The sequence below is a fragment of the Corvus hawaiiensis genome, chromosome 6 (assembly GCF_020740725.1).
Source record: "Corvus hawaiiensis isolate bCorHaw1 chromosome 6, bCorHaw1.pri.cur, whole genome shotgun sequence".
Classification (NCBI taxonomy): domain Eukaryota; kingdom Metazoa; phylum Chordata; class Aves; order Passeriformes; family Corvidae; genus Corvus; species Corvus hawaiiensis.
The window spans coordinates 52838252-52862173 of NC_063218.1; the positions used below are offsets into that span (position 1 = coordinate 52838252).

The 23922-nt window shown below is 40.0% G+C and overlaps 1 protein-coding gene across 2 annotated transcripts in view; it reads right to left on the reverse strand.

Annotated features, from left to right (window-relative positions):
• TRIM66 (tripartite motif containing 66) overlaps nucleotides 1-23922 on the reverse strand; it is a 49896-nt gene that overhangs the window by 17138 nt on the left and 8836 nt on the right. For both annotated transcript variants that reach the window (XM_048308375.1, XM_048308374.1), the window contains 9 exons: nucleotides 18789-18892; nucleotides 14931-15078; nucleotides 10647-10779; nucleotides 10298-10414; nucleotides 9405-9519; nucleotides 8487-8633; nucleotides 8244-8361; nucleotides 6408-7270; nucleotides 5265-5426 (listed from right to left, as the gene is read on the reverse strand). In XM_048308375.1, the coding sequence (XP_048164332.1) occupies nucleotides 5265-5426; nucleotides 6408-7270; nucleotides 8244-8361; nucleotides 8487-8633; nucleotides 9405-9519; nucleotides 10298-10414; nucleotides 10647-10779; nucleotides 14931-15078; nucleotides 18789-18892 (1907 nt within the window). The remainder of the gene's footprint in view (nucleotides 1-5264; nucleotides 5427-6407; nucleotides 7271-8243; nucleotides 8362-8486; nucleotides 8634-9404; nucleotides 9520-10297; nucleotides 10415-10646; nucleotides 10780-14930; nucleotides 15079-18788; nucleotides 18893-23922) is intronic.

Sequence of the window (23922 nt, forward strand, 5' to 3'; positions counted from 1 at the left end):
TTATAATATAATGGCAGCAGTATCACCACCCCAAAATGCCTTCTACCACAATTTTCTTAGCTATGGTAGTGAAAGGTAAGAAAAAAGAACATGCAAAGTGCCTTCAGAGAATAAAAAAAATAAATATATGGTTCAGTTCAAATATTTCTTTGATCACTGTTGCATTCAAAAAAAGGTCCAGTGTAAACATGCAGCACCAATACAGAAGAATTCTGAGAAGCAAATACTTACCTTGAAACAGAGGGATTAGGATTTGTTAGGATTGTTTTGGCAAAGTCTCAGGGTTGTTGACATTAAGTGTCACTGATAAAGGAAGCTAAAACTGGGAACCGCCAACTCTCTTTGCTATGGGAGAAACACCACGCTGCAAATGGTTGCAGAGTAATGAACGGCTGCTATTAAGTGGAGCAATCCCCCTGGCAGCTCATTATGCTGGAAGGTTAAACAAATGTACTACTCCAATCCAGTTGCTTAACACAGCAGCACTGATAACACAGGCTGCACATGCTTCCCATTCCTAGTTTCAGAACAGAATCCGAAGGATTTCCTTTCCGCTTTCACGAGAAAAAAGAATCTAAATCTTCCTTAACAATTTGTCTGAATAAACTGGAGCGGGCTTAAAGCGGAAGGAGGAAGAGATTGCATGGAGCAAGCAGCATCATGTTTTATTTATCTTCTTTTTTCAGGTCAAAGGAAAAAGGTTTTTTTAAATCACCATTCTGGGAAATGTACCTAATTGCATTAAGCATGAAAGAATTCGTGCTGTGAGCAGTTCAATTCTGTAAAGTAACAAACTTACTCTGTTACTTTAGAAATTCGTAGGACCCTAAATTACAGGCTGTTCTTTCCCTCATCCCTAATTGCCCTAGAATTAATAGTAATTAAGGGAAAAATGTAGCAACAACAAACCCACTTTGGTCCCAAGCTCAGATTTGAAGTTCTAGTGTCGGATATTAAATAATTATTACTTTCAGTCACTAAGTAATCACAACATGCTCTGTGCAATATTACCATCAAATAAAATCTGTACTCTGTCCTCCAGCCCCCTTTCCACAAATTTCACACGTTTTTAAAGAAAAAAAAAAAAAAGAAGTTCCACCTCAAACTGTCATCATATTAGGCTTCGATTAAATGCCACCACACTGCATATATTTGGAATAAAACAGAAGCCTCTCAGAGTGGTCTGAAGAGTGCACCTTGGATAGCACAGAACATTTCCTAGGATTTCCCCATCTCAGGTACTTTATTGTGCTTGAGACAAACAGAGCTCTTGAAGTAAGCAGCTGGGACTTGTTGCAAATCAAAAAGAACAATACAACAAATATAATGCACTATACAACATTTCCACATGCTTACACTTCCATTACTAATCCTGGTGACTCAAAAATGATTTATCAAAACCACAAAGTATGGGGAAAATGGCCAAAGACATGAAGGACCAAAGTACAGAATGGCTATCATGAAAGGAGGAGCCAACTCTTTAAAGAGACAAGCGGTCACTTTTAAGCTTCAAAAAGAAACTTTTGAGAATGAATTAAATATTGACCTATAAAACAGATATTATGAATGGGGTGAATACAGAGTCACTGTTTTTGCTAACACAAGAACTAGAAGGCATCTGAGTGCACGATCAGGTAACAGACTTGAGGTAAGCAACCAAGAACTTCTCATGCAATGCAAAACTCGGTGCTGAATGCTGAGGAGTATTCTACACTAGTATTAAAATGGACACAAAATAGACAAATTCACAGAGGAGGGGTCCATAAAGAGCTCCAAAACATAATTGTCTGGGTACAACCTTCAGGTCAGAAAGTCTCTGAAGTGCTGGCTTTCAGAATCTGGAATAGTGGACCATCAGTTTGTCTTTTTCTGATGCCCTTCTCCTAAGGACCTGCTGTTGGCTATATTTATAAAGGATCAGATGCAGCTGTCTAGTGATAACTCACTAATACAGTGCACAACATATTCAGAGATTCACTTTAAGCAGGTGAACTAACAGAAGTAAGGGTCTTGCTCCAAACTACAGAAGGGGGTGCACTTCATGGAGTGTGAGGAGGAAAGGTGTACAGCTGGTCCTGCATCAACACCAGTGTCTGTTGCAGTGGTGCCTGAGGTTCAAGTTACAAATTTGTGCTCTAGATGTGCAGTAATCATGACATTTCTTCAAATGCTAGATGCAGCCTTTAGACCTCTTTGCTCATCACAGCCAGAAATGACAATTAGGTATGTGCAAAAAAAACAGAGACTGTATTCCTGTTATTACTCCTGAAAACACAATTAGGCCCAAAATATCTTATTATTCTCACCTTTGTTCCAGAATAGGTGACCTCTCTAGTCCTGTGCACAAATTAATAACTTGATATCATACTGTGTAAAAGCAGCAAGATCATATCATCAGTGAAGGTTGGTAACCCTTTCCACAAAACTGTTAAACTAATTGAGCACTCATTCCTTCACACTGCAACTGAGCAGTTCCACAGCTTGTGTAAAATCTGTTTGCTAGAGCTTGGCACAATTCCCTGGAAATGGAGTGCAGGTAACACAAAAGGTTTTCAGAAACTTGTTTCCTGTCTTGCTGAAATTTGTTCTCTATCTTGCTGGCTTTCCTACTGGAGAGGTTGGGTGTTTGACAGGCATGGAGACAGAACAGCTCCACAGTCCAAAACAGAGGTCCTGGCTATGTCAGTGAAGTATTCTGACAGGGGAACGTGAAGAGAAAATTATATCCATTTCCCACATCAACAGAAAAGTTTCATTCCTAGTGTTGCATTCCTAAAAGGTGCTAATCAAGCCCAGAATTATGCAAAGTGCAGTACTTATATCAAACAATCAATTGTCTAAGTATAGAAAGATTTATTCTGCACAAAAAAATTAATTCACAGAAAAAGGATAGTTAGCGGAATATACAGGAAGACAGAAAGACTGACAAAATATCACCATTAATGTTCCAAAATGAGCGAAACAAATGAAAACTATCCCAAACTATTAATAACATCTTATCTATATTGCTTTACAAATAAATGTAACTCTGCATGAGGACAATTCATCTAGCTACCAATCAATAATATCAAATTCATACCATAAATGTGTTTCAAAATTAATGCACAGAGGTTTAATTATATGAGCAATCAAGCCTTGCCCCACTCCAAAATAAAGGAAACCACTAAGCTAAAGAAAGCTTTTATCTCTTTACTTTTTGGACACATCTTGGCAACCTTATCACTAAACAGTAAATTCAGGTGCACACTGCTTTCTCTTTAATGAAAGAATCTCAGCAGACAGGGAATTATGTACTCCACTAGAAATACTGTGCCCAGCTGAAGGCTGTCAGAGTTCAGCAGAAATGCAACATGAGGCCAAGAAGTCCAACCACAATTATTCTCCAAAAAGACAGAACACAATTGTTCTTCAGGCAGCAGGTTTCTCTAGCCATTTTCTCTACCATATTTTTCACGTGTTTCAGACTTGCCCACATTCACTTTCTCCATGTCTTCCAAGATCTTGAGAGAGATGAAATGTTCTGAACACAGGCCATGTGAGAGCACATGGGCAAATACCTGTGCAGAGATTTTTGCCTGAAGATGAGTCTGAAAACATTTAATCAGGTGAACCAGACGAGAATGAATAGACACATTCCCTTGTTCTTAAACAGGAACCAATCTCCCATTTAAACCCAGATTTAACCCAACTCTCAGCAAAAGCAGTTAGACATCTTTAAAGAGCATTCATGAAGAATATGTTTTAAGGGTTTGCTTGCTGTGCTTTTTCCCTTCATGATTTCTAACTTTCCATTGCCAGAGATGTAAATATCTTCATCCCATCCAGATGTCTTCATCCCAAAGAGCTCATTAGAAGAGATCAATACAAGCAAAGATGGGGTGTTGTAGCTGTTGAACATTAACTTCTTGAAAAGCTACCAGGCACCTCAAAAACCAAACTGTTTTCTGCACAAGAGCATACACTTCTCAGCACCATTAGAAAAAAATCCCTTTTTTAGTTCCTAGGAATATCTTCCTCTCGCCACCTTCTCAACTCCTACAGCAACAAATCAGCAATTTTCCTTTATTACTCCTGCTTTTCCCACCAGACTACACTAGTCTCTCTCTCCTGCACATCTCCTTCCATTTTCTTTCTTCTTTCTGACGTTTCTTGCTTAAGCTGTTGGGAATAACTTTCTATTACAGGTCCATAAGGCAGATTTCTTTGTGGCTTTCAAATCTGAATTGCACACTGCTTCCAGGCCTGTATGTCTGCAACTCCCAAAGGGATCTCCAACAATTCTCTGGATGGGTATTGCATCATAAATACGTTGCATCAACACAGTCATGTACAAAAGAAGGAAAAATAACATCCTTTTTGAGGATAGAAAGACAAATACTTCCACAATATCCCACAGACAAATTCCAAGAAAAAAATATATGCAAAAGTCTTCTACAGGGTACACAAAATGAGTCATGCACTGAAGTAACAAACAAACTTGAAAAAGCAGAATATGATGTGTTGTTTGGAGTGTTTTAAACAAATTGTCCAGAGAAGTAAAAGGCAGCTTCTCCTCTTCAAAGGCAGAGGTGATATCCAGAGCCACCAAGGGTCTGCTGATAAGTAGTGGCCCTCCTGGTACAGTTCCTGCTGCTTCTTCAACAGTCAGAGCCTCCCAGTCGGTGGAAAGACCAAAGCCTGGCTCTATTATGTAATAAAATATTCTAGATACATAGAAACTGTGATTTTTCTGCCTATACATGAGCAACGAGAAGAAGTATAACAGAATTATATCCCTTTCAGGCAACCCCACCTTCAGCAGTAACTAGTGGTGTTGTTTCTGGGGCAAGTATTTTGAAGACTGTTTCTCAGGCTTGACTTCATCAGCATCTCTGACTCCTGCTTTATTTATTTTTTTTCAAATTAACTGCTCTAGGATGGTAGTTAGCAAGCCCTAGTAATTAAATCCCTAGACATAGGAGCTAGACAGACTTTAAGAAGTGAAGAAATAGAGCTCTTATTTATTCGCCAGTTCACGCTTACCAATCATGCCAGCCAGACCTAAACACTTATCAGCCCCTAGAAGAGTTGCTCATCCTGGCACCTGACTGGAAGATGCACACAAGGTTAGGCTGTGATTGTCTTCCAAAATTTACAAGCCATTTGGCTGACTTTTACTGCATTTTAATTTTTTCCCCCTCATTGCAAACTCCAATGCCATATTCAATATTATCAAATCAGGTTTTCCCTTAATTTTTTTTTTTTTTTTAAGAAGTTCTTTATACCTTTCTCACTGGATGGAAAGTTGACTGCTGCAGTGTGCTCTCAGGGGAGTGGCTCCTGACACTGGCTTCTTCATCTAATGACTGTGACAGGGAGGGACTGCCACTTTTGTCAAGAGGAATGACAGGCTTCTGGTCATCAGGTTCTGTGGAGCTCTCACAGACCTACAAATCACAAATGAGAATTTGTCTTTGCAACAGCTCAGAAAGAAAAACAGTAACAAATTTGCATCAACTCACAGCATACACATTACGACAAGCCCAAAAAGACTCTAAAACAACAGAGATGTTCAAGGCAACCCAAAGCAGAGAGATAAATGGAGACAGATTTCTCACAGACATTAATGAATTATTTTAAAAAATACTCAGTAAAGCTGCTGAAATGTACAGCTATACCAAAAGCCTGCAGCCTGCCCTTGCAATCCACTTTGAGAACTATTCGAGGTGGCAGCTCCACAGAATTTACACGATGGGAAGTCTGAGCCACATTTCCACTGTTTTAAATGAATTTCCAAGCCACCTTATTCTGCAGCTGATCTGCCTTGTGGTTTGGATGCTCACCACCAAGCTCTGTCCCTCTTTCAAAAGCAGGATTCTTACTAACAGAGGAAAAGGGAAGAGATTAGCCCTGCTGACAAAGCTGTAGCACAACAACTTGTTTGGGTAATGATGATAATCTTAAATGACATGGTGCAGCAGCAAGAGCAGTTACTGGAATGGGAAATAACTCTCAGACCAAGAAATTGGCTTCACTCTCTTCAATAATAATTCAGAATCTAATGCTTTTTAAGGACTCAAGGCTTAATGCTTCCAGTAAAAAAAGAGAGTTGAAATGGAGAGTGAAACTACTGCAGTCCTCCAGTCACCTGTTTACAAAGGAGGAATGATGGTGCTTTTATTCTCCCACACTGCTGCTCACCTTGTCTATTAAGAGATTCAGATCTTTGGGATCCAGGGTGTTTATGCAGCACTTTACAGAAAATTTTGCCCCAATCTACATGAGGCACGAAGCCTCTCTGCTGCACACACAGACAACACACAAAGAAAAATACATGTTCAGAGAAATACATGAAATCTCAAAGGTCTGTCCCATTTCTGAACTTGCACTCACTAAATGCAGTAGGAAATGACTTTGAGAGAACTTACTTGTGCTTCATCTTGGATTTGTTGCTGTGCTGGGGCTGGCTGCCTCACTATGTAGTTGATCTGACCAACTATGGTCTGTTGAACCTGCTGAGGTGGCTTGGCTTGGTTTAGCTGCAAGCTGGGCTGTCCCTGGGCCTGCAGGAGAAGCTCCAGATCCTTTTTCATCTCCTCCAGCTCAAACTGGTGGTGCATGATGTCCAGGCTCTGCTGGATGACTTGCTTGTGGGTGCCCTCGTCGTGCCCTGGCGATGGGGGTGTCAGTGGCAGCTGCTGCTGCTGCTGCAGGGGTGGCTGCAGCATGTGGTTAGATTTTATCTTCTGGAGCTGGCCCAGCTGCACTCCCACAGCTGATGCCTGCACAGAAGCCTGTGGGTGGCTCGTGTGGACCTGCTGAGCCTCGTGTGACACAACAGCACAACCCTGCTGCAGCTGCTGGGGTGGGAAGGGCTTTCCCACCCGCCCGGTCACGTTCTCCGGCTCTGAGCGTGGCTGCTGCTCCAGCCCAGCCTGCGGGAGCTTCACGGGCTGGGGGGCACCCCGGAGCTCTCTGTCCTGCTGCTGCAGGCTGTACTGCACGGGGAAGTGCTGCTGATGAAGTGCAGGAGGCTGGTGGAAGCTTTTATGGTGGTTCATGTCTTGGTAGGAAGGCTGAGGTTTGTTTGGGTGAGGAATGCTGAGGCAGTGGGAGCAACACACCGGTGCGGAGCACTGGATCGCAGGTGGGAACTGGTGTGGCTGGCTGCTCTCCAGCTGTGAGGCTGCGGAGTGGTGCCCGTGGTACAGAGAGGTTTGTAATCCTTGAATATTTCCACAGAGTAGCACATCTGGGTGAGAAATGTGTCCACCTTCCATGGTGAAACCCCCTGGAAAAAACCAGCAAATTTACTCCTTCCTATGGTCTTGACAAATTTACACAATGAAAACAGTAGACAAGGAAATTACCATCATTCACATTTCAAATATAAAAGATATTAAAATAACCTATCCAAACAGTCTGCTAACATACATTCAAGACAAATTTTCCAATATTTATCTAGTTATTTCCATTCACACCAAACTGCCACTGATGTCAGTGGAGCTCATGGTTGAATTATCCAGCAAACGCTTTGAAAAATCGGCCTTATTTTGTCTTAATGGATGAATATAGCTTATACTTCCATTTTTTACTGAAGTATGAGCTTATCTTCTCATCCATAAGCACAGGTCCAAAAGACAGCTTCCAGGGTGCCAGTGACAAAAATAAAAGAGATTAATGTCACGTAGGTGAGACTCATAAAGGCTGGAAATAGAAGTGACCTATGAAATTATCCTGTCCATGCTTTTCATCAAGAGATTATTCCCTGCAACACTTTTGATAGTGTTTCAGCCCTTTTAGTTTTTAATACCCTAAAATGGGAAGAGAACTGATCTTTTAGATGAGTGATCAGCCCACTGAGTTGAATTTACTGCAAGAACCCATTGCAGTTGGGAAATTTGTAGCTGCTGGGAAACAAAGTCACAGCACACACATTTATATGTTATGTAGATAACACTGTAATCACTGTGCAGCCAGTGTCTTAAAGTCATCTTTGTGCCTATCAATTGCAAGTGCCTCAACACTGCTCAGGTCTGTTGGCCACTAAGAGAGTGAAAGCACCAGACACCTCAGTGGTCTTTTGGTGAATGGATATAAGTGGAGAGAAAAACAGCAAAGTCCAGCCACACCCACCTTTCTTCAGAACATAAGAGTTTCAAAACTGGATGTCAAAACAAAAGGAGAGCCCTTTAGGGGTGGTACTGTACTGTCTGTGTCTGTCCAGCCTAGCTTTGGCCTCTTGCCTATTATATTTTTCTTACCCAAATTGGAGAGTTGCTTAGTCCAGTAGGAGGGATCCCAAGTGAATCTGATCTTCAGAGGAGGGCCCATGTCTGTGTTACAGTTTGTCTCTAGCAAGCGTTGGATCTGAAACACAATCTGGTGACACATTAAAGGACGATGATTTTATTCACTGTTCTAAGACCATGAAAATATTTTATTTGAGAAACATCAAATCCTTAAAGCAGTTCTCACAATTACTGCACGATAAGCACTGCTCTTACCAGTTCCTTACTGAAGAGAAATGGGATGGTTTTTTTACTACACACGGCCCAGCTGATGAAGTTCTGGACATGCTCTACCTGTCTGCCTAAAACCACAACACCTTGCAGTTGTTGCTCCAGCCTCTGCTTCCTCTCGCTGGTGATTTTCTGTTAATAATGTGAATCAGTAGAAAAGGGCTGTCATTCTTCAGACACACATAAAGCATGCAATCATTGGCACTACATTATGCAGTATTTGCAGCGACACTGTTCTTCAGAGTCTCTTTAAACACCAATCATAAAAAGAAATCAAATCCAACTCAGGAGATACATCTGAATTCAGGAAGAGCAATGGCTTCCCCAGGAGCAAACAATCTGCATCATTCTGGCCTTGGTTTGACAGAATAACATAACCCCAGAAAGCTGTAGAAATTGGATCAAATTTGCACCTGGACCACTTTCTTGTCTGGAAATTCTGATTAGCAATTTTTCTCCTTAGCACATTTCAAAATAAACTTATATACTTCAGCTGGACATCCAAAAACTGAAGAGTCAAAACTGAAAGGTCTGCTACAGAGATAAGACCAAAGAATCATTTCTGAAACAGGGTTTTAATTGTGCTGCTAGTGGGCTCCTACAAATTAAACATTAAAATCAGAAGCTGATTTGTTTTCTAAGTACTCAAAAGGTGCACACATATTCTCTGTGAATGCATTAGAAATTGCTTATCATGAGTTAACGATAAACATTTTGCAACTTCACCCTGAAACTTTGTCAACCATTGATTCCACAAAAAACTCTGCAGAAAAACACCCAAATATTTGAAAATATAAGGAATGGGAGAATAGCTCTCACAGTCTACATTCTTTCCACTGGCACTGGGATTAAATTTAATTTAGTTTAATTTCCCAAGGTGTCAAATAAACTAGCCATACTTACTTCAAGTTGTTCAAGGAGGATATTTGTTCGTTTATCGATTTCATTCATCAGAACCATCTTGGCCATTTTTATTTGGTTCTCCACCTTTTTGTACAAATGTTTTACTTCAAGCAACCTGTGGGTAAGAGTTACACACCCCTGGGTGAGCCAGCTCTAGTCATTTATTCACTGATCAGCAGTTATTTGCTACAAGAACAGACCTACCTATAGACAGAACTGCAGTGAAAGTTGTATCATTTCCCATTAGCTCTCCCCCACTTCTCCGAACCCTGACCACCCCTCTCTGGATGTCACGGGCTAATGCTGATGGATTCTCTCAAGCATCATGCCAAGAACAGTCTTTAGTTCTTTGTCAACAAATACATATATAATATATCCAAAACTTCCAATTTATACTAGATTGTAAATAGTAGAAATAGATTTGTACTCTAGAAACTGTTTTATTAATGCACAAGAGAGATCCAACAGCTACTAAATGCATAATCAGTAGCAAAATCCAGTTCATATAATTAGATATTTTCATTTTTATTAGCCTTGACTGCAATTGCAGCTTGTTTTGAGGTTTCTTGAAGAACTAAGGTATTTTAAAATTTATCTTTATTTCTAATATTGTCAAATTCTAGTTCAGAAACAGATTATACAAAGAAATCTTAGCTCTGAAGCCAGCTGTCACATGCCTTACAAAGACTATGGAATCATGTTTTATAATGCCATGACTTGTCAGTACCACTTAAACATGAATTTGATATTTTTAATCTTCCTATTATTTTCTACCCTCCAAGAAAAAAAAAATACAGCAGCTGCACTTAATTCTGTTAACCTACATTTAGTGAAAATATTATTTTTATAGATCATCTACTTTCATATAAAAAAAAAAAAAGCATAGCAATTACCTGTCTTCAATCTGTTTAGCTGAAACCTGAATCCCATTTTTTTTCTCCTCCACTTTAGTTATGACATTCTCCAGGATGATTCTTTGATTTTGCAGAGCTTCATCAAGATGCCTGAACCTATGAAAGAAGGGGAAATTCTCACCCCATGGTTTTCCATGTTCATGAGTGAACAGGTGAGAGCAGGGAGAGCCTCTGGGAGGGCTGTGAGCCGTGTGTTAAATCATGTGGGAGTGAGACAACTGAACTGAGTTTTGCTGTGGCTTTTAAATTCAGACCAGCCAGCACCATCAGCTGGAAAACACAGACGAAAAGTCTTAAATCTCGATGAGCTCCATTAGCAGTGAGGTACCTGTGTTCCTTGTGCTCTGACAGGAGGCAGCTGCAGCAGGTGAGGGTGTCACAGGTCTCACAAAACAGCTTCAGGGGCTCCTGGGGGTGCACGGGACAAAACAAGGAAAACTCCCTTGCTTCACCTTCAGCTGCTGAGGAATGTAAAGCAAGGGGTCATTGACAAGGATGAGAGCTCAGAAAAAGAGCAACCAAACTCACAGTTTCATGGAAAGTCTCGATGATATTTTTAAAAGGCATGGAACCTGGAACCATCTGATTATGTGAAGCTGGGTTTGTTTGAATTTTTTCCTTATACATCCTACAAACTGAGCACACCAGAGGGGCTCAGGAATAAGCCATCAAAACAAATCATATTGTCCTCTGAACTCTCATAAGTTTAAATATCATGATTTGGAGCATCGGCCTCACAACTCTAAATGCCCTGGTCTGGTAAACCACTCTACACAACTGTATTTTAAAACATAGAATAGCAACTATATGACAAACTTGCAGTCACAGCAGAAGCAAGGAAATCCTTTGTTCTTAAAATGTCACATGAGCAATTTTTTCCCAAATTTGTTGTTTTTGCAAGGCAGTTCATAAACTTCAGCAGCTGGGGCTGATATTAGGCCCTAAAATCTGTTTTTAAAAGGACTTTTTAAAGAATAATGTGATGAAGAGTAAGAATGGACAGTGGGCATGCAAAGTGAAAGCATTGCTTCTGTACAATCTATTCTTGCCTTTTTTCCTGAATGGTAGAATTGTTTTAGAAAGAAGGAACACTGTCAATTAAAGATGCCAGAAAAAGACAGAACTAAACTATGGCAAAACAAACCCTCTACCACCAAAGAAAAGCTCAATTGCTTCCTCACAGTACTCCAAAAAAGACACTATCCCGTTATTCTTTACCAACACACGAGAAATCAAACAAAATCATTATTAGATAACACATATGGATAAAAACTTTAAATTATATAAAAGCATTAATTATGTATACATTATTATCTGCTCATATCAAATGAGAAGAAATATTTCCATTTTCCAACAGCAAACCAATCTTACTTACCTAAACATTTTTAAAAACCCAACCTGTGGCAGAGACCATGCTCTCATCCTGTAGCAAAATGAAGCCTTTTATAGAATCGAGCTTCTGAAGTGACAACTACTGCAATGGCACAGACCCACAGAGTACAGGAAGCTATACTGGCTCAGTCACTTCATTTTCAAATTGGAAAATGCCCAACAGAGAAGCAGAAAGGCTAAGAAAATCTCATAGCTAACAATGACAATACAAATATGGAGAAAATCCATGCCACTCTCCAGAAGAACACATGTCAAATTGCCCAGTTTTTAGGTTGCTATCTACTCTAAATATTTCTGAGGAGGTTGATTTATTTCCTCCAGTTCAATTGACTTTCATTCCACCTTCTCAACAATGTGCAAGAAGATAATTTGTGACAGATTAGGCCAAGATTTTATGTAACAGCTTTACATAGTTTACATCGTTATGAATTATTTACTGCAGTATCATGCTTTACTCTTCAGGGAAGTTTATTGGTTTATATCATTATTGAATCAAATGCTAATGGATAGTATTAACAAAGGAGGAAATTAGGTTAGGGGGTTTTTAACCAACTCCAATATTTCCTACTAGAAAGGAGCAAACTGAACTCACCTTGACAGCAAATTTTTTTCTGGTTATACTGCAAATATGTACTTTTGTACTAAAACCTGCAGCTGACAAAGCAAATAAGGAGGCTGTACAACCAATAGATATCCAACGAGGATGTCAAAGATCATCCCCTATGTGATCAGATGTTACATCTCAAAAGGGAAAAAAACACCATAATAACTTTCTGAAGGTTTATGGACTGGAAAAGCCTCTCAAAGTGTTCAGTATCTGCAGAGCATACAAGCTGTTTTTCTGTAAACTCAAGATCAAGTTTTCCATATTAAACTCAAACTTATAATGAGATGTGGCCTTTAAGGTCCATGTGCCATGAAGTCACAATCCTATAAAATGATTTCCCCCTTTTTCTCTCTCTGAAGGGTTCTTCAGCCTTTGGGTGATTGCAATCATCCCAGACAATTCATTGGGGTTTTTTAATATCATGTCAGATTTAAGAGACAAGCAGATTTCAAATGCAAACTAATGATAAAATCAATATTATCTAACTGCAGCACAGACCCACAGGCTCTGCTGCTGGTAATCCCCTGACTCAATTGACATATCAGTGAGAACTGCCACTGAGCCATGCTCTTCTTGACCTACTTTTTACTCAGCTCAGAGCAACACTTGTCAGTTTTGGAGTAAGTTTAGTACTTAGAAATCAGGTACAAGGGCACAACTCTGTTTTTTTCTAGAAGCAGATATCTAACCACAACTATCCATTTCAGCTTCCTAAAAGGCAGCTCACTTGGTGACCAGAGAAAGCTCAGTTGCCCTAAATTCCGAAAATTCAGTATTTGAGTCAACATTTTCTACAGCCTATATTTTCTTTATCTCAGGTGTATCTCTTGAATAATTAACAGAAAGTTTTAAATCTCTGTTCCTCAGATCAGTTGGTGCCAACTATGGAAAAGCAATCTCATCTTAGCTAATAGAAAAAATTAATAGAAATAAGAAGGATTTCATGTGTTTGGTGAGGGTGTTTTGCTACTTTGCTTCATTTCTGACCCAAGAAATCTAACACTTGTCAGATGCAAATAGGAGGTCTGACCCTTACAAGGGAAATGGCAAAAGATAGAGCAGTTTAAAGGTGCAAGATCTCTTAACAGTTGCAAGGGCTTACAAAGAAAGTGACTGTTTTCAGAACACCCTACACAGACTGAAGATGGTGTGTGTGTATCTCCAGAAGAAAAAAAGCCAGTCTGAGTTCAAGTATATCCTAGTATTTGCTCTCTTGGAACTATTCTGGAGGGAAATCTATGTCCAAAAACAGATAAAACCTACATAAATAATAACAGCAATAATAAAAAAGCACAAATTACATTCCAAATAATTTCTATATTAGCTAGTCTGTGTATGAACTACCAACCTCCTTGTTCATGTCTTTTCAGCACATGGAATTTAGTACTGAACTAAAATTCTTTCTCATGTTTTTATGTGTCTGCATCTTTTTATTCATATAGCACACACAAACCTACAGCTGAGCCACACGCATAACGTCTCACCAGCATTTGTCAACACTATGAGCTGGTAATCTTACCTAAACTGACATGAAATTATAAACAGTTGGAGCCTCAAAACCACAGTCCTTATCTTGTCATCAACTCAAGAAGAAAAACATTGTCCATTCAATCAGGACATTTTGAGGGGAGACTGGGGAACTTCAGTTTATATTATTCTCTAGAAAAGACCCAAGAAACATTTAAATGTAATCTGTGCTTTTTATTAATACCATTCTTATGGACTTCTTTTGCTTACGCTCTATTTGGCATATTTTGTCTCTAGTGCCTCAAACTGTGTTTGATATGACCACCCAGTACTTTAAAAACTCCATCTATGGCAAGTCTAGATTTCTACAAAAGGAAAATCCTAAAGAAAAGAAAAGAGAAAGAATAATCAGTGGGCTATTTTTATTCCTTTTTCTGTCCTTCATTTTCCTTATGAAGAAGAATGAGTGTGCAGCACAAATTCTTAAGTGAAAAATTGCTTATATAAGTTCATGTTAGCATATTCTGCAGCAGATTTCCGACATAGGAGAAAGAAAATAATGAGTAATAATAGGAGATGGCAATACTTTCTGTAGATCACCATTGTATAGGGTTGAGACATACTTGCCAGTCAGCTTAATTTGTGCTTGCTCATATACACTCAGGAGACATTTCTCATTATACACTCAGGAGACATTTCTCATTCCAGGCTTAGGAAAGGAATATCCTGTAGTGATCACAGCCTTTTGCTGTCTGTGACTCCCCCGCACACCTTGCACATATGCACAGGCATTGCTTTACCATGGTTTCCTCAATGAAGTTACCCAAATTGGGGCAGAAATACTGAAAGGGCAAGGCCTGCTGCTGTTGTAGCCCTCCCAACCCTGTCCCATAACTCCACGGATTGGAAAGACGTGGAGAAGACCCTATCTGTGAAGCACAAATATCCAACTTTTTCCCAATACTGTGGAATGCTGATTGTGGCAATGGCCCTAAAGCTGGAGAAAAATCAACCTCTCACTGACATGTACATATCCTGAGTCACACAGACAGAGCCTGGTGTCTGTGGCACAGAGCCTGCAAGTGCTCCTTCTGCAGCTGAATAACTGATAGGAGAAGAAACAAAATCACAGTGTGTCCCCAGTACCTGTGCAGCCTTTCAGGGATACAGACAGGAAGCGGTCTCCAGGTTCCTTGCCATGTCTGTGTTCCTCTGTGCATGAGCTGCACAGCCACTTGTTGCATCTTGTACAGAGGCTGTGGGCAGGTCTCTTCTCTTTGCACATGGAGCAGCTCTGAGAACAAAAAGTGCAATTACATACATGCATAACAAATCAGCTGTACAAGCTCTTATCTTTAACAGACTATATCTGATACAGATTGCTAAGCTTTGTATTTTTTGTCCTCAGACTAAAGCAATTCAAGTTATTTTAAGAGTCTGGTTGTTACTGTGTAACATTCAGAAAAATACATAAAACATCCTAATGGTGAGACAATTTAGAAAATAACATGGGGACACCCACATACTGTTAATGAAAAACTTAGCTCCTATCCTCTAAAGAGCTGATCAGAAATTAACTCAATTTATGTCTTGATATCACATGGTGTGAACTGGAAACAAAGCACAGCAACATGAGAAGAACTGGAAACCTTAATTAAGTATTCTCTCTATTGATTCAACAGCTTAGGGAATGCCCTTTGCTATACAGGCCATGCTGCTGGACATGTCACTAAGGGGGAAAGGAAGAGAGCAGCACATAAATGAAGTGGGTAGTTCAAAATTTTGGTATCCAGAACAAACTCAAGAGTAATTTCACGATAGCTACAATGATAATTCTTTTGAGAAGGATTTGTTCTAGGCATAAAACACCTTGTTTCAAAACTCCCAATTTTCATGGTTTTCTCTCACCACAGCCACAAATTGGTACTAATGGGCAGAGTGAGCACAGTGATGTGAATTTACCATCATCAAAGCATAAAGGCTTTAGCACCATTTTATCAAACTGAAGCATTTCCTCCAAGGTTATAATTTATCTACTGTACACACAATATTGTTCCTCAGTATTGCTACTACTCAGGGCTACTCAAGCAAATAAGAATAGATGGCAAAATCACTTCCTATGGTGTCCTTTCTGCTGGGCATCAGCTTATCTTCAACTCAGCTATGATTGCATCCCAAGTATTTGATAGGAAACACGAGGAGAAGAATATAGCAGCCTGTGCTCAGCTCATAACCCCTGAGGCAAGTTCTGGTGAGGGTAAGGGAAGAGTTTCTCCTCCTGGTGGATCAGGAAATAGAAAGTCTGAAGGAAGAACTATTGCAGTTCTCGGCTGGTTGTCTCAGTTTTAAATCACAGCTTTAGTGGAACATCCATAAATCACCTAAATTCTGAGACACAAGTGAGTCAAGCTCTGACTCACTTCAGCACAAGAAGAAAAATTTTTGTTCTGCTAAAATTAACTCAAATTTTCATTCCCTTCTGCAGGTCTGGCATTTCACAACAGGTCTATTATCAAGCCATTACTCAAGAGTTTCTAAATATTCACAATCTTTCTCAAACAGATTGGGCAATTCTTGACAATAAGACAACAAAGCAAAGTTTTAAATGTGTTTCATTGTGTAGAGAGTGAATTGTTTGTGCAAGCCAATATGGTATTTTAGCCATTTGCTTATCAACAATGTTTTCCAAAAGGTACATACAAAAATTTAAACCAAAAAGCCTAATAAAACTTATATAACCAAAATGCAAGGATATTTAATTTGGGGAACAAAGATTGTATATAAAAAGAAGCGTCTAAGCTAAAATGTACCCACCTAGGTCCATCTTAGGAGTCAGGTATAAAGCTGAGGGATGCTCTGCCATAACCAAAAGTGCTTAAACACAGGTTTACCTGTAACAGTTCAGCTGTCAGTGTGACTGGAATTTATATTGACACTGTACTGTGTTAACATCACTTTTAAGTTGCCGAGTGTTGCCAGAGTTACATTATTTATGATGTGGAAATTGGGTTTTGGGCAAGAGATTCTGAATTGCATATTTCTGAAACTCCTGCTGCTGGCATGTAGCACATCCTATCATTCATGGTTCACTCTCTCACACACTGAGAGACATCTTGCTTCCAGACACTTTGTTATGAGCCTTGACAGATTCCCATTTGAGCACACCAGGAAAATTAAGACCATGATGGCAGCTCAGCTATGTCTCAGCTGGATGATCTGGTGCTTTCTCCTTTTGATGTCACTGATGGTGAAATTGTGGCTTTAATTTGGGGTGTGATGGTAGTGGTTAAAGATAGAAAGCGAGCAAAGCTACATGACTTGACTTAATAAAAAGGAAGCCAAAAGCTATGAAGGTTCACAAGTTGCTCTAGGGTACTCATATGCTCCAGTGAGAAATCTGCATTACTGAACTGCTCATAGGACTCCTGAGGGATTACAGACAAGAAAAACCTTCTTTTAAGGATGGTTTGAAAAAATAATCTAATGCTTTTGAAGACATTAGATATTCTCATTTGATTTCCTTTCTACACAAATTCTCATTGAAAAGTAAATGATGCAAGTCACAGTAATTAAGAAATCCCAGTATAATAAATGCATTTTAAACACTCAGCAGTATCTTATGAGTTTTCTTCCCCTCTTTGGAGAGGGCATGTGAATACACCCCTTCTTGTTTTAGATCAACTTATGTTGCACTCTACAAGCAATGTACACCTGAAGATGTCAATACACTTTGCTTGCCTTAATTATTTTTACTTCCCCAGAACACTTGGTGGATTAGGTTACACATTCTTTACTTTTTAACAACACCCAACTTTCTCTGTCCCTCTTGTCCACTCAAGTTAGTGGCAACTGCAAAGCTGTGAGAACAGTCCTGCCTGTTCAGTGGGTATTTAACAGAAGTGGAATCCATCTATGTACAATGTCAATACAAGGCAAAAGCAGTAATCCAACATCTTCCTTTGAATCCATTCCCCAATGGGAAACTGCAATACGATGTGAGGGGTTTTCATCATTAAATCAGACAATCAGAAAATTGTAACTGCTCACATGACCTAATGGGTGATGTTGGTGTAACCATTTAGTCAAGAGTCAGCTTCTGAGCAGGTAGAGAGAGGGGATCCTCCCATTCTGCTCAGCTCCAGAGAGGCCACATCCAGAGTATTGTGCTCAGTTCTGAGCTCCACAGCTCAAGAGAGACAAGGAGCTACTGGAGAGGGTCTAACAAAGGCCACAAAGATGATGAGGGGTGTGGAGCATCTCTAATGAGGAGAGGCTGCAGGAGCTGGGCCTGTTTAGTCCAGAGAAGGCTGAAAGGGGATCTCATCAGTGCATGTAAGTATCTCAAAGGCAGGTGCCAAGAGCATGGTGCCAGACCCTTTTTAGTGGCGCCCAGTGACAGGACAAGGAGCAATGGCCATAAAATGAAACACAAGAAGTTCCACCCCAAAATGAAGAAAAGCTTTACATTGAGGATGGCAGAGCACTGGAACAGAGCACTGGAACAGAGCACTGGAACAGAGCACTGGAACAGGCTGCCCAGGGAAATCATGGAGTCTCCCTTTCTGGAGACCCTCAAACCCACCTGATGTGTTCCCGTGTCACTGCTCCAGGTGACCCTGCCTTGGTGGGGGAGTTTGACCGAATGATCTCCAAAGATCCCTTCTAATCCTGACAATTCTGGGATTGTTTACTTTGTGTTGAGAGCAGAGAGGGGACAATGAGGAATCCAAGACATTCAGTACCTTCCTAATATGTTAATCATCACAGATACATTAGTATCAATATTTTTAATGGACTGTTTAAAATACAGAGAGGAAAACTCATTCTTCAACTAAAGTTTTAAAATTACTATGAAGGCAGTATGTCCACCTCTAGTAATGAAGTGATTACAGTGCTGCACAAGCAAACTATAAGAGAAGCTGATGTTCAAAATGAGATTTGGTCTGTTTCCAGTGTTCATCTGGCAGTGTTTCAACAACCCACAACTTGGTGGCTTTCACCTACCTTTGCCATAGCTGAATCACCAATGGGAAAGTCCTTGAGGAAGAAATTCTCAACTACATCCTTTGCAAAGCAGGTCTGTTTGCACACAGGGCAGGAAAGGATACCTGAATTTTAAAAAAAAAAAAAGGAAAAAGAAAACCACCACAAATAAAGCAATGCACACCAGCCATGCGAACCCGGAAATGATAGAAATCACACTTCAGTCTTGTGGCTTTTTCAAATCACATGGGCAGTTCCAGGAAACTAAGCCATTCTTCAAGCCCTAAGTGGCTAGGCCTAATTCAATACATAGAAAAGAAAAGAAAAGCAACACAATTCCTAGAAAAACACCATCTTTCAGTGGACTTATTTCGGTGTTTATTGATAATATCTGCATGTCCAAATTCTCACCTGGCTTAGAAATGATTAAAACTGAGCTGCACTTTAAACTGTATCCCCTTGTTACAGATCTACTTGTGCTTTCTGAGATTTTCTACAGTTCTAGACCAGCTTTACCCACCAGGGGTGCATCCAAGCATAAAACACACACTCCTTAATACCAGTTTCACAGTGCAGACTGCAATCCAAGTGAAGTGACAAGGGAGTAACATGCTGCTAGCAGAAGCAATGAGTCAGAAAAAAGACAAAAGATAAAAAAAGTTTCATAGGGAAAATTATTATAGTAAATCCAGAGGTGGCAAAATAAGATCACCCCTAAAGCAAAGCAAAGTGAGCAGCAAAACCCAGCTCCACCTTCGTTAACTACTGAGCACAACTGGGTGAGAACCAAGAGTTCAAGCAGCTGTCCATACCTGAACACCTGCATTTTTGCACCTCTGCTATTTCATTCCTTGACTTTTTTGGGCTAGCAGCTCTATTATATTTGGCTAGAAGCTCCAGTGTGTTGGTTTGGGGTTTTTTGTGAAAGGACACTGCATGTTTCTGGCCACATTCCTGCAAACTACTGTAGATGTGAAAACAGTCCCTTAGAGAGGGTGGTGGTGTGTCAGTCTATTTCACCTTATCGAGGTGTGTCTTTTTTTTTAATCCAAGTTTTTTCCATTCTGTCAAGAACAGAATTTCAGTGCTCACCTTGCCAAGTCATCTATTTATGATAACTAACAAAGTATTTTCTATGACTAACTAGTTTAAACTCACTTAAAGCAAGGTTTTAAAGCAAGATCAATGACAACATTCTACTGTTCAATGTGCTTTTTTTCCTTAACTCAAAATTATTTTTGCACATGGAGAGTGGCCTATAAGTTAATTAAACCTTAAGTTGTCTATTACTCTTCACATTACACCATTATCAGAGACTCTCATGTTTTCCAGGTTCTTGGTATTAACTGTCCCTTGGGACATGACTCCTGCAGAGGGAAAATGCTAATTCCAAATGTCTCCCAGTTTCAGACCTGGGCTGCTGTAACTGTACCAGCAGCATTTTACATTGACAGGGACACACAGACCCCAAAATATTCCTACATTTCCACTTGTGACAAAAGCACTCACTCAGATGTCTGAACAGATTCACTTCCATTCACAAATGTTTCGAAGAAACTCTGAGTTCTGGTACATCTCCTTTGAAGGTTCTTACTAAGAACCACTTCCATGAGGTTTAGATCTTCTTTAGCCCTAATCTTATAAAAAAGCAAAAGCATAATTGTTTTCTATTTTTCAAGGTTGCATTTACAACAGAACTGTGATTTGGGGGCCCAAGTAGCAGACCATGATCTGCCTAAACTATTCATTTAACTGTGCATTTCACACAACCCTGAGTGTTAAGCAGACATGAGAAGGAACAGGCTGTACCCACAGGTGGCTGTGCTGCTCAGCCATGAGTCACCCCAGGGAAAAGGGCAACACAAGCAATTTCCAATGCTCTGCTCATTAGGCATGTAAGCTGAGCCTTGTTTAAGAGTGTTCGCCGGCAGGAGTTACAAAGATGCTAAAAAATTATCTGATAAAGATGCTCAAGATGGCAGAAAGCTGAGGAAGTCTTTTAGCCAGTTCCTCTACTTTGCATCCTTCATATAAGGACTGCACCTGAAAAAGCATCTGAATTACTTAAAATTTTTGTAGCTAATCACATTTTCACACACTATACCCTAGCACAACACAATTCTTTTATATTGGTGGCACTGAAATCTCTCCATGCTTTCCCAAATTACAGTGTGTGAGACTTTTAGGCGCCTGCTAGCAGCTCTGTCCTCAGGAGATGTGTAAAAGCAGCAGGAGGTCAGACAAGCTGTGTTACACTGACAGTGCCTCCTACTCTTTGTAAATGGTGCTTACTGCAAGCACTGGTGAATTGCAGTGCTAATTCCTGGGAGCTGAAACACTTTTCAAGTTTCCCTGTACAAAGTGACACAGTTGGAATAAAAAGACAGACCCATTCTGATTGATAAGCAAGATACCTACTCTGCAAGCAGCTTCTCAAATAAGTCTCATGGGACATGCTCTAATTCCCAGTGCAGTCAATAGGAAACCAGCTCCTGACTTCACAGAGTCGCCATGAGCCCCTGGAGACCTGGAATCAGTTTCTTTCTCCCTCAACAGCATTGCCAGTTCTTGATCAGGCTAACACTGAGAGAAAACCTCCATACTGAGGCTACATAATACTCTGAAAATTGACCAAAAGGGAAATAGCCAACAGGTTATTTTCTGAAGTAAGAAACCCATGACTCTCACAGGTACTCTCTCATTTATGAGCCATATGGGTGAGCACACAGAAAACATTTCTGGGAACAGCTGCTTACTGGGAAACAAAGGCACGGGGCTTTGTCACAGCAAGGACAACTTCTACTGGCACACTACACAGGGTAAAAAAAGTTACTATTGAAGTTACTATTTTATTATGTTCCAACACTGTTCTGTTAGTGCAGAATGTTAAATCAAATTATACCAATGGAATGATACTTCATGGAATGCTTTTTGGCCTCAGGCACATTCATGTGAGCTTTAAATTCTACTAGCTTGTTACAAACCAGTGAAGTATAGAGGACAGTGTAATTAGAATGCATTCATTTGATAATGAGCAAGATAACATTTATAGTGGTTTTAAATTAAAAAAAAAAAACTCAGAGAAATCTTTGATAATTTTCACACTTAGAAAACACAAATCATGCTTGGATTTCAGTTCTGTACAAAAGCCTCCCTTATATATATTGAGAAATGCAATCAACAGTTTGTAGGTAAATGCCATTACTGCTGATTAATATTAAGAGATATCTAAAAGCGATGCCCTGGATGGCACAGCAGAATTTTCTCCCAGGTTTTAGATCCAAGTTATGCTACTAAAATGAGTGTTTTTCCAGAGACACAAATGGAGCAAGCTGCACGGGTCAGAACTTTGTTTTAGGCTGACTACCACAGACCACCAAGTACAGCTTTGATTGTGTAAATGTCACAGTGTGTCTTAACTATACAAAGAACTGTAAATTATAATTATTTTAAATCTAAAACTCCCTTGAGATGAACATAAGACATGCAGAGTCATCGGCTTAATTAAAAAAAATTTTTTTAAGTTTTTTAAAAGAGCAGTTAATAGGAAAAATAATGGGGACACCACAGTAAGAGAGTATTGGAAGTCATTTCCTACTCATAGGTGGGCTAATCAAAAACACCTAATAGTGAATTCTGTATCTAAAACTTTATTAAAAACACAGGAGACAAATTTTTATCTTGCTAAAAGAGGGATTACCTGAGCATGGTGGCTTTGGAGATCACACTTGTTCAGCTAATTGGGCTGATTTGATACCTTTTCCACTTAATAAAAACCTGTGCTCTCTGGAAATGCCCAACCTTTTTCAATAGGAAGTCCCCAAAGAATCAAAAGTTAGCTTGGCTTAATAAATACACTCCAAAACGGTTTGTGGAGCAATTAACCTGAAATTAAGCAAACCTTACACACATATTTACAAACAGCCACAAGCAGCATCACGCTGTGCTCATGCTCAGAGTGCAAACCACCAGTAAGGCACATTTTCCTGGAAACCCCTTACCTGGGCTCTGGATAAAGAGCTAGAGAGGTGCCCAGAGAGTCACCTGTTTGGGGGGACAGGTGGGTGGCAAGGACTGCACACACAGGAATTCCCTGGAATCAGGCAGTGCCGTGGCACAGGCTGCAGTCACTCCACTTCTTACAGGCTACCTGGGGCTGCTCCCTCTTCTTTGGCCAGGAATGCTGGCAAATCAGCAGGGAAGAAAGATGTGCTGAGCCACTACAAGGTGCAGAGGTTTTTTCCTCTTGCCTTCTTTCTTGCCCTTGCCTCTAGGATTCATTCAGGCCTCAGAAAGCTTGCCTTGGTTGTATTTTTCCCAGATAAAAATCTCATAGTCAAAATGAACGGCAGCGTCCTACTTCCTTTCTTGCCTGGGTCTTCTCTCAATCCTCAGAAAAGGCTGGAGCAGAAGGAAAGAGTGGAGCTTTTCCAGATCCAGGTAGCAGCAGGTCTTACAATGCCATTCACTCCCACAGTAGTTTTTGCAAGACCATTCCCTAAATATTTTTCTTGCCTTCCCACCTTACCACTGCCTCCAAACAACACTGTTAATCTAAGAACCTGTACTTTGCAGACAGCTCATTTAAATATATCATTATTAGAGCACTGGGGGTGAAGGCAAGAGTAGTCAGAAGCCCTGGAGACTCACTGTTTGTACATATGAGAATGATGCAATTTCTGGAGCTAAACAGCAACTCAACCAGGAATTACAGGACCCAAACAACAGTTTACATATTAAGAGATCAGGAGCCAAATTCAGCTATGGTACAGTCAGGATGCCTAAAGGGAGGCCATTATTGATATCAAAACCCCTAGAAGTAGCAAAAAGCTGACAGAGATGTTGACACATTCTATTTTTGCATGGAAATTAAATCGGTAGGAAGGAGGCAGGAACATTTGCATAAACTATCTTTTAGAAGTTCAATGCCTCCTGCTGTTTAGCACTTGAAATTGTTATTTGTGACATCCCATTTCACTGCTAAAGAGACGACCACGAATTTAGAAAGGCTAGCAATGGTCCTAATGTTGGATTTAAGCCCAGTTTCATTGTGTTGCACAGAATAAAGCCCTATTTCAGAATTATATGCAGGTTAAACCACATATAAGATATTCCCAGAGTATTTGAGTTATCAGCAAGTACTGAAGAATCACTG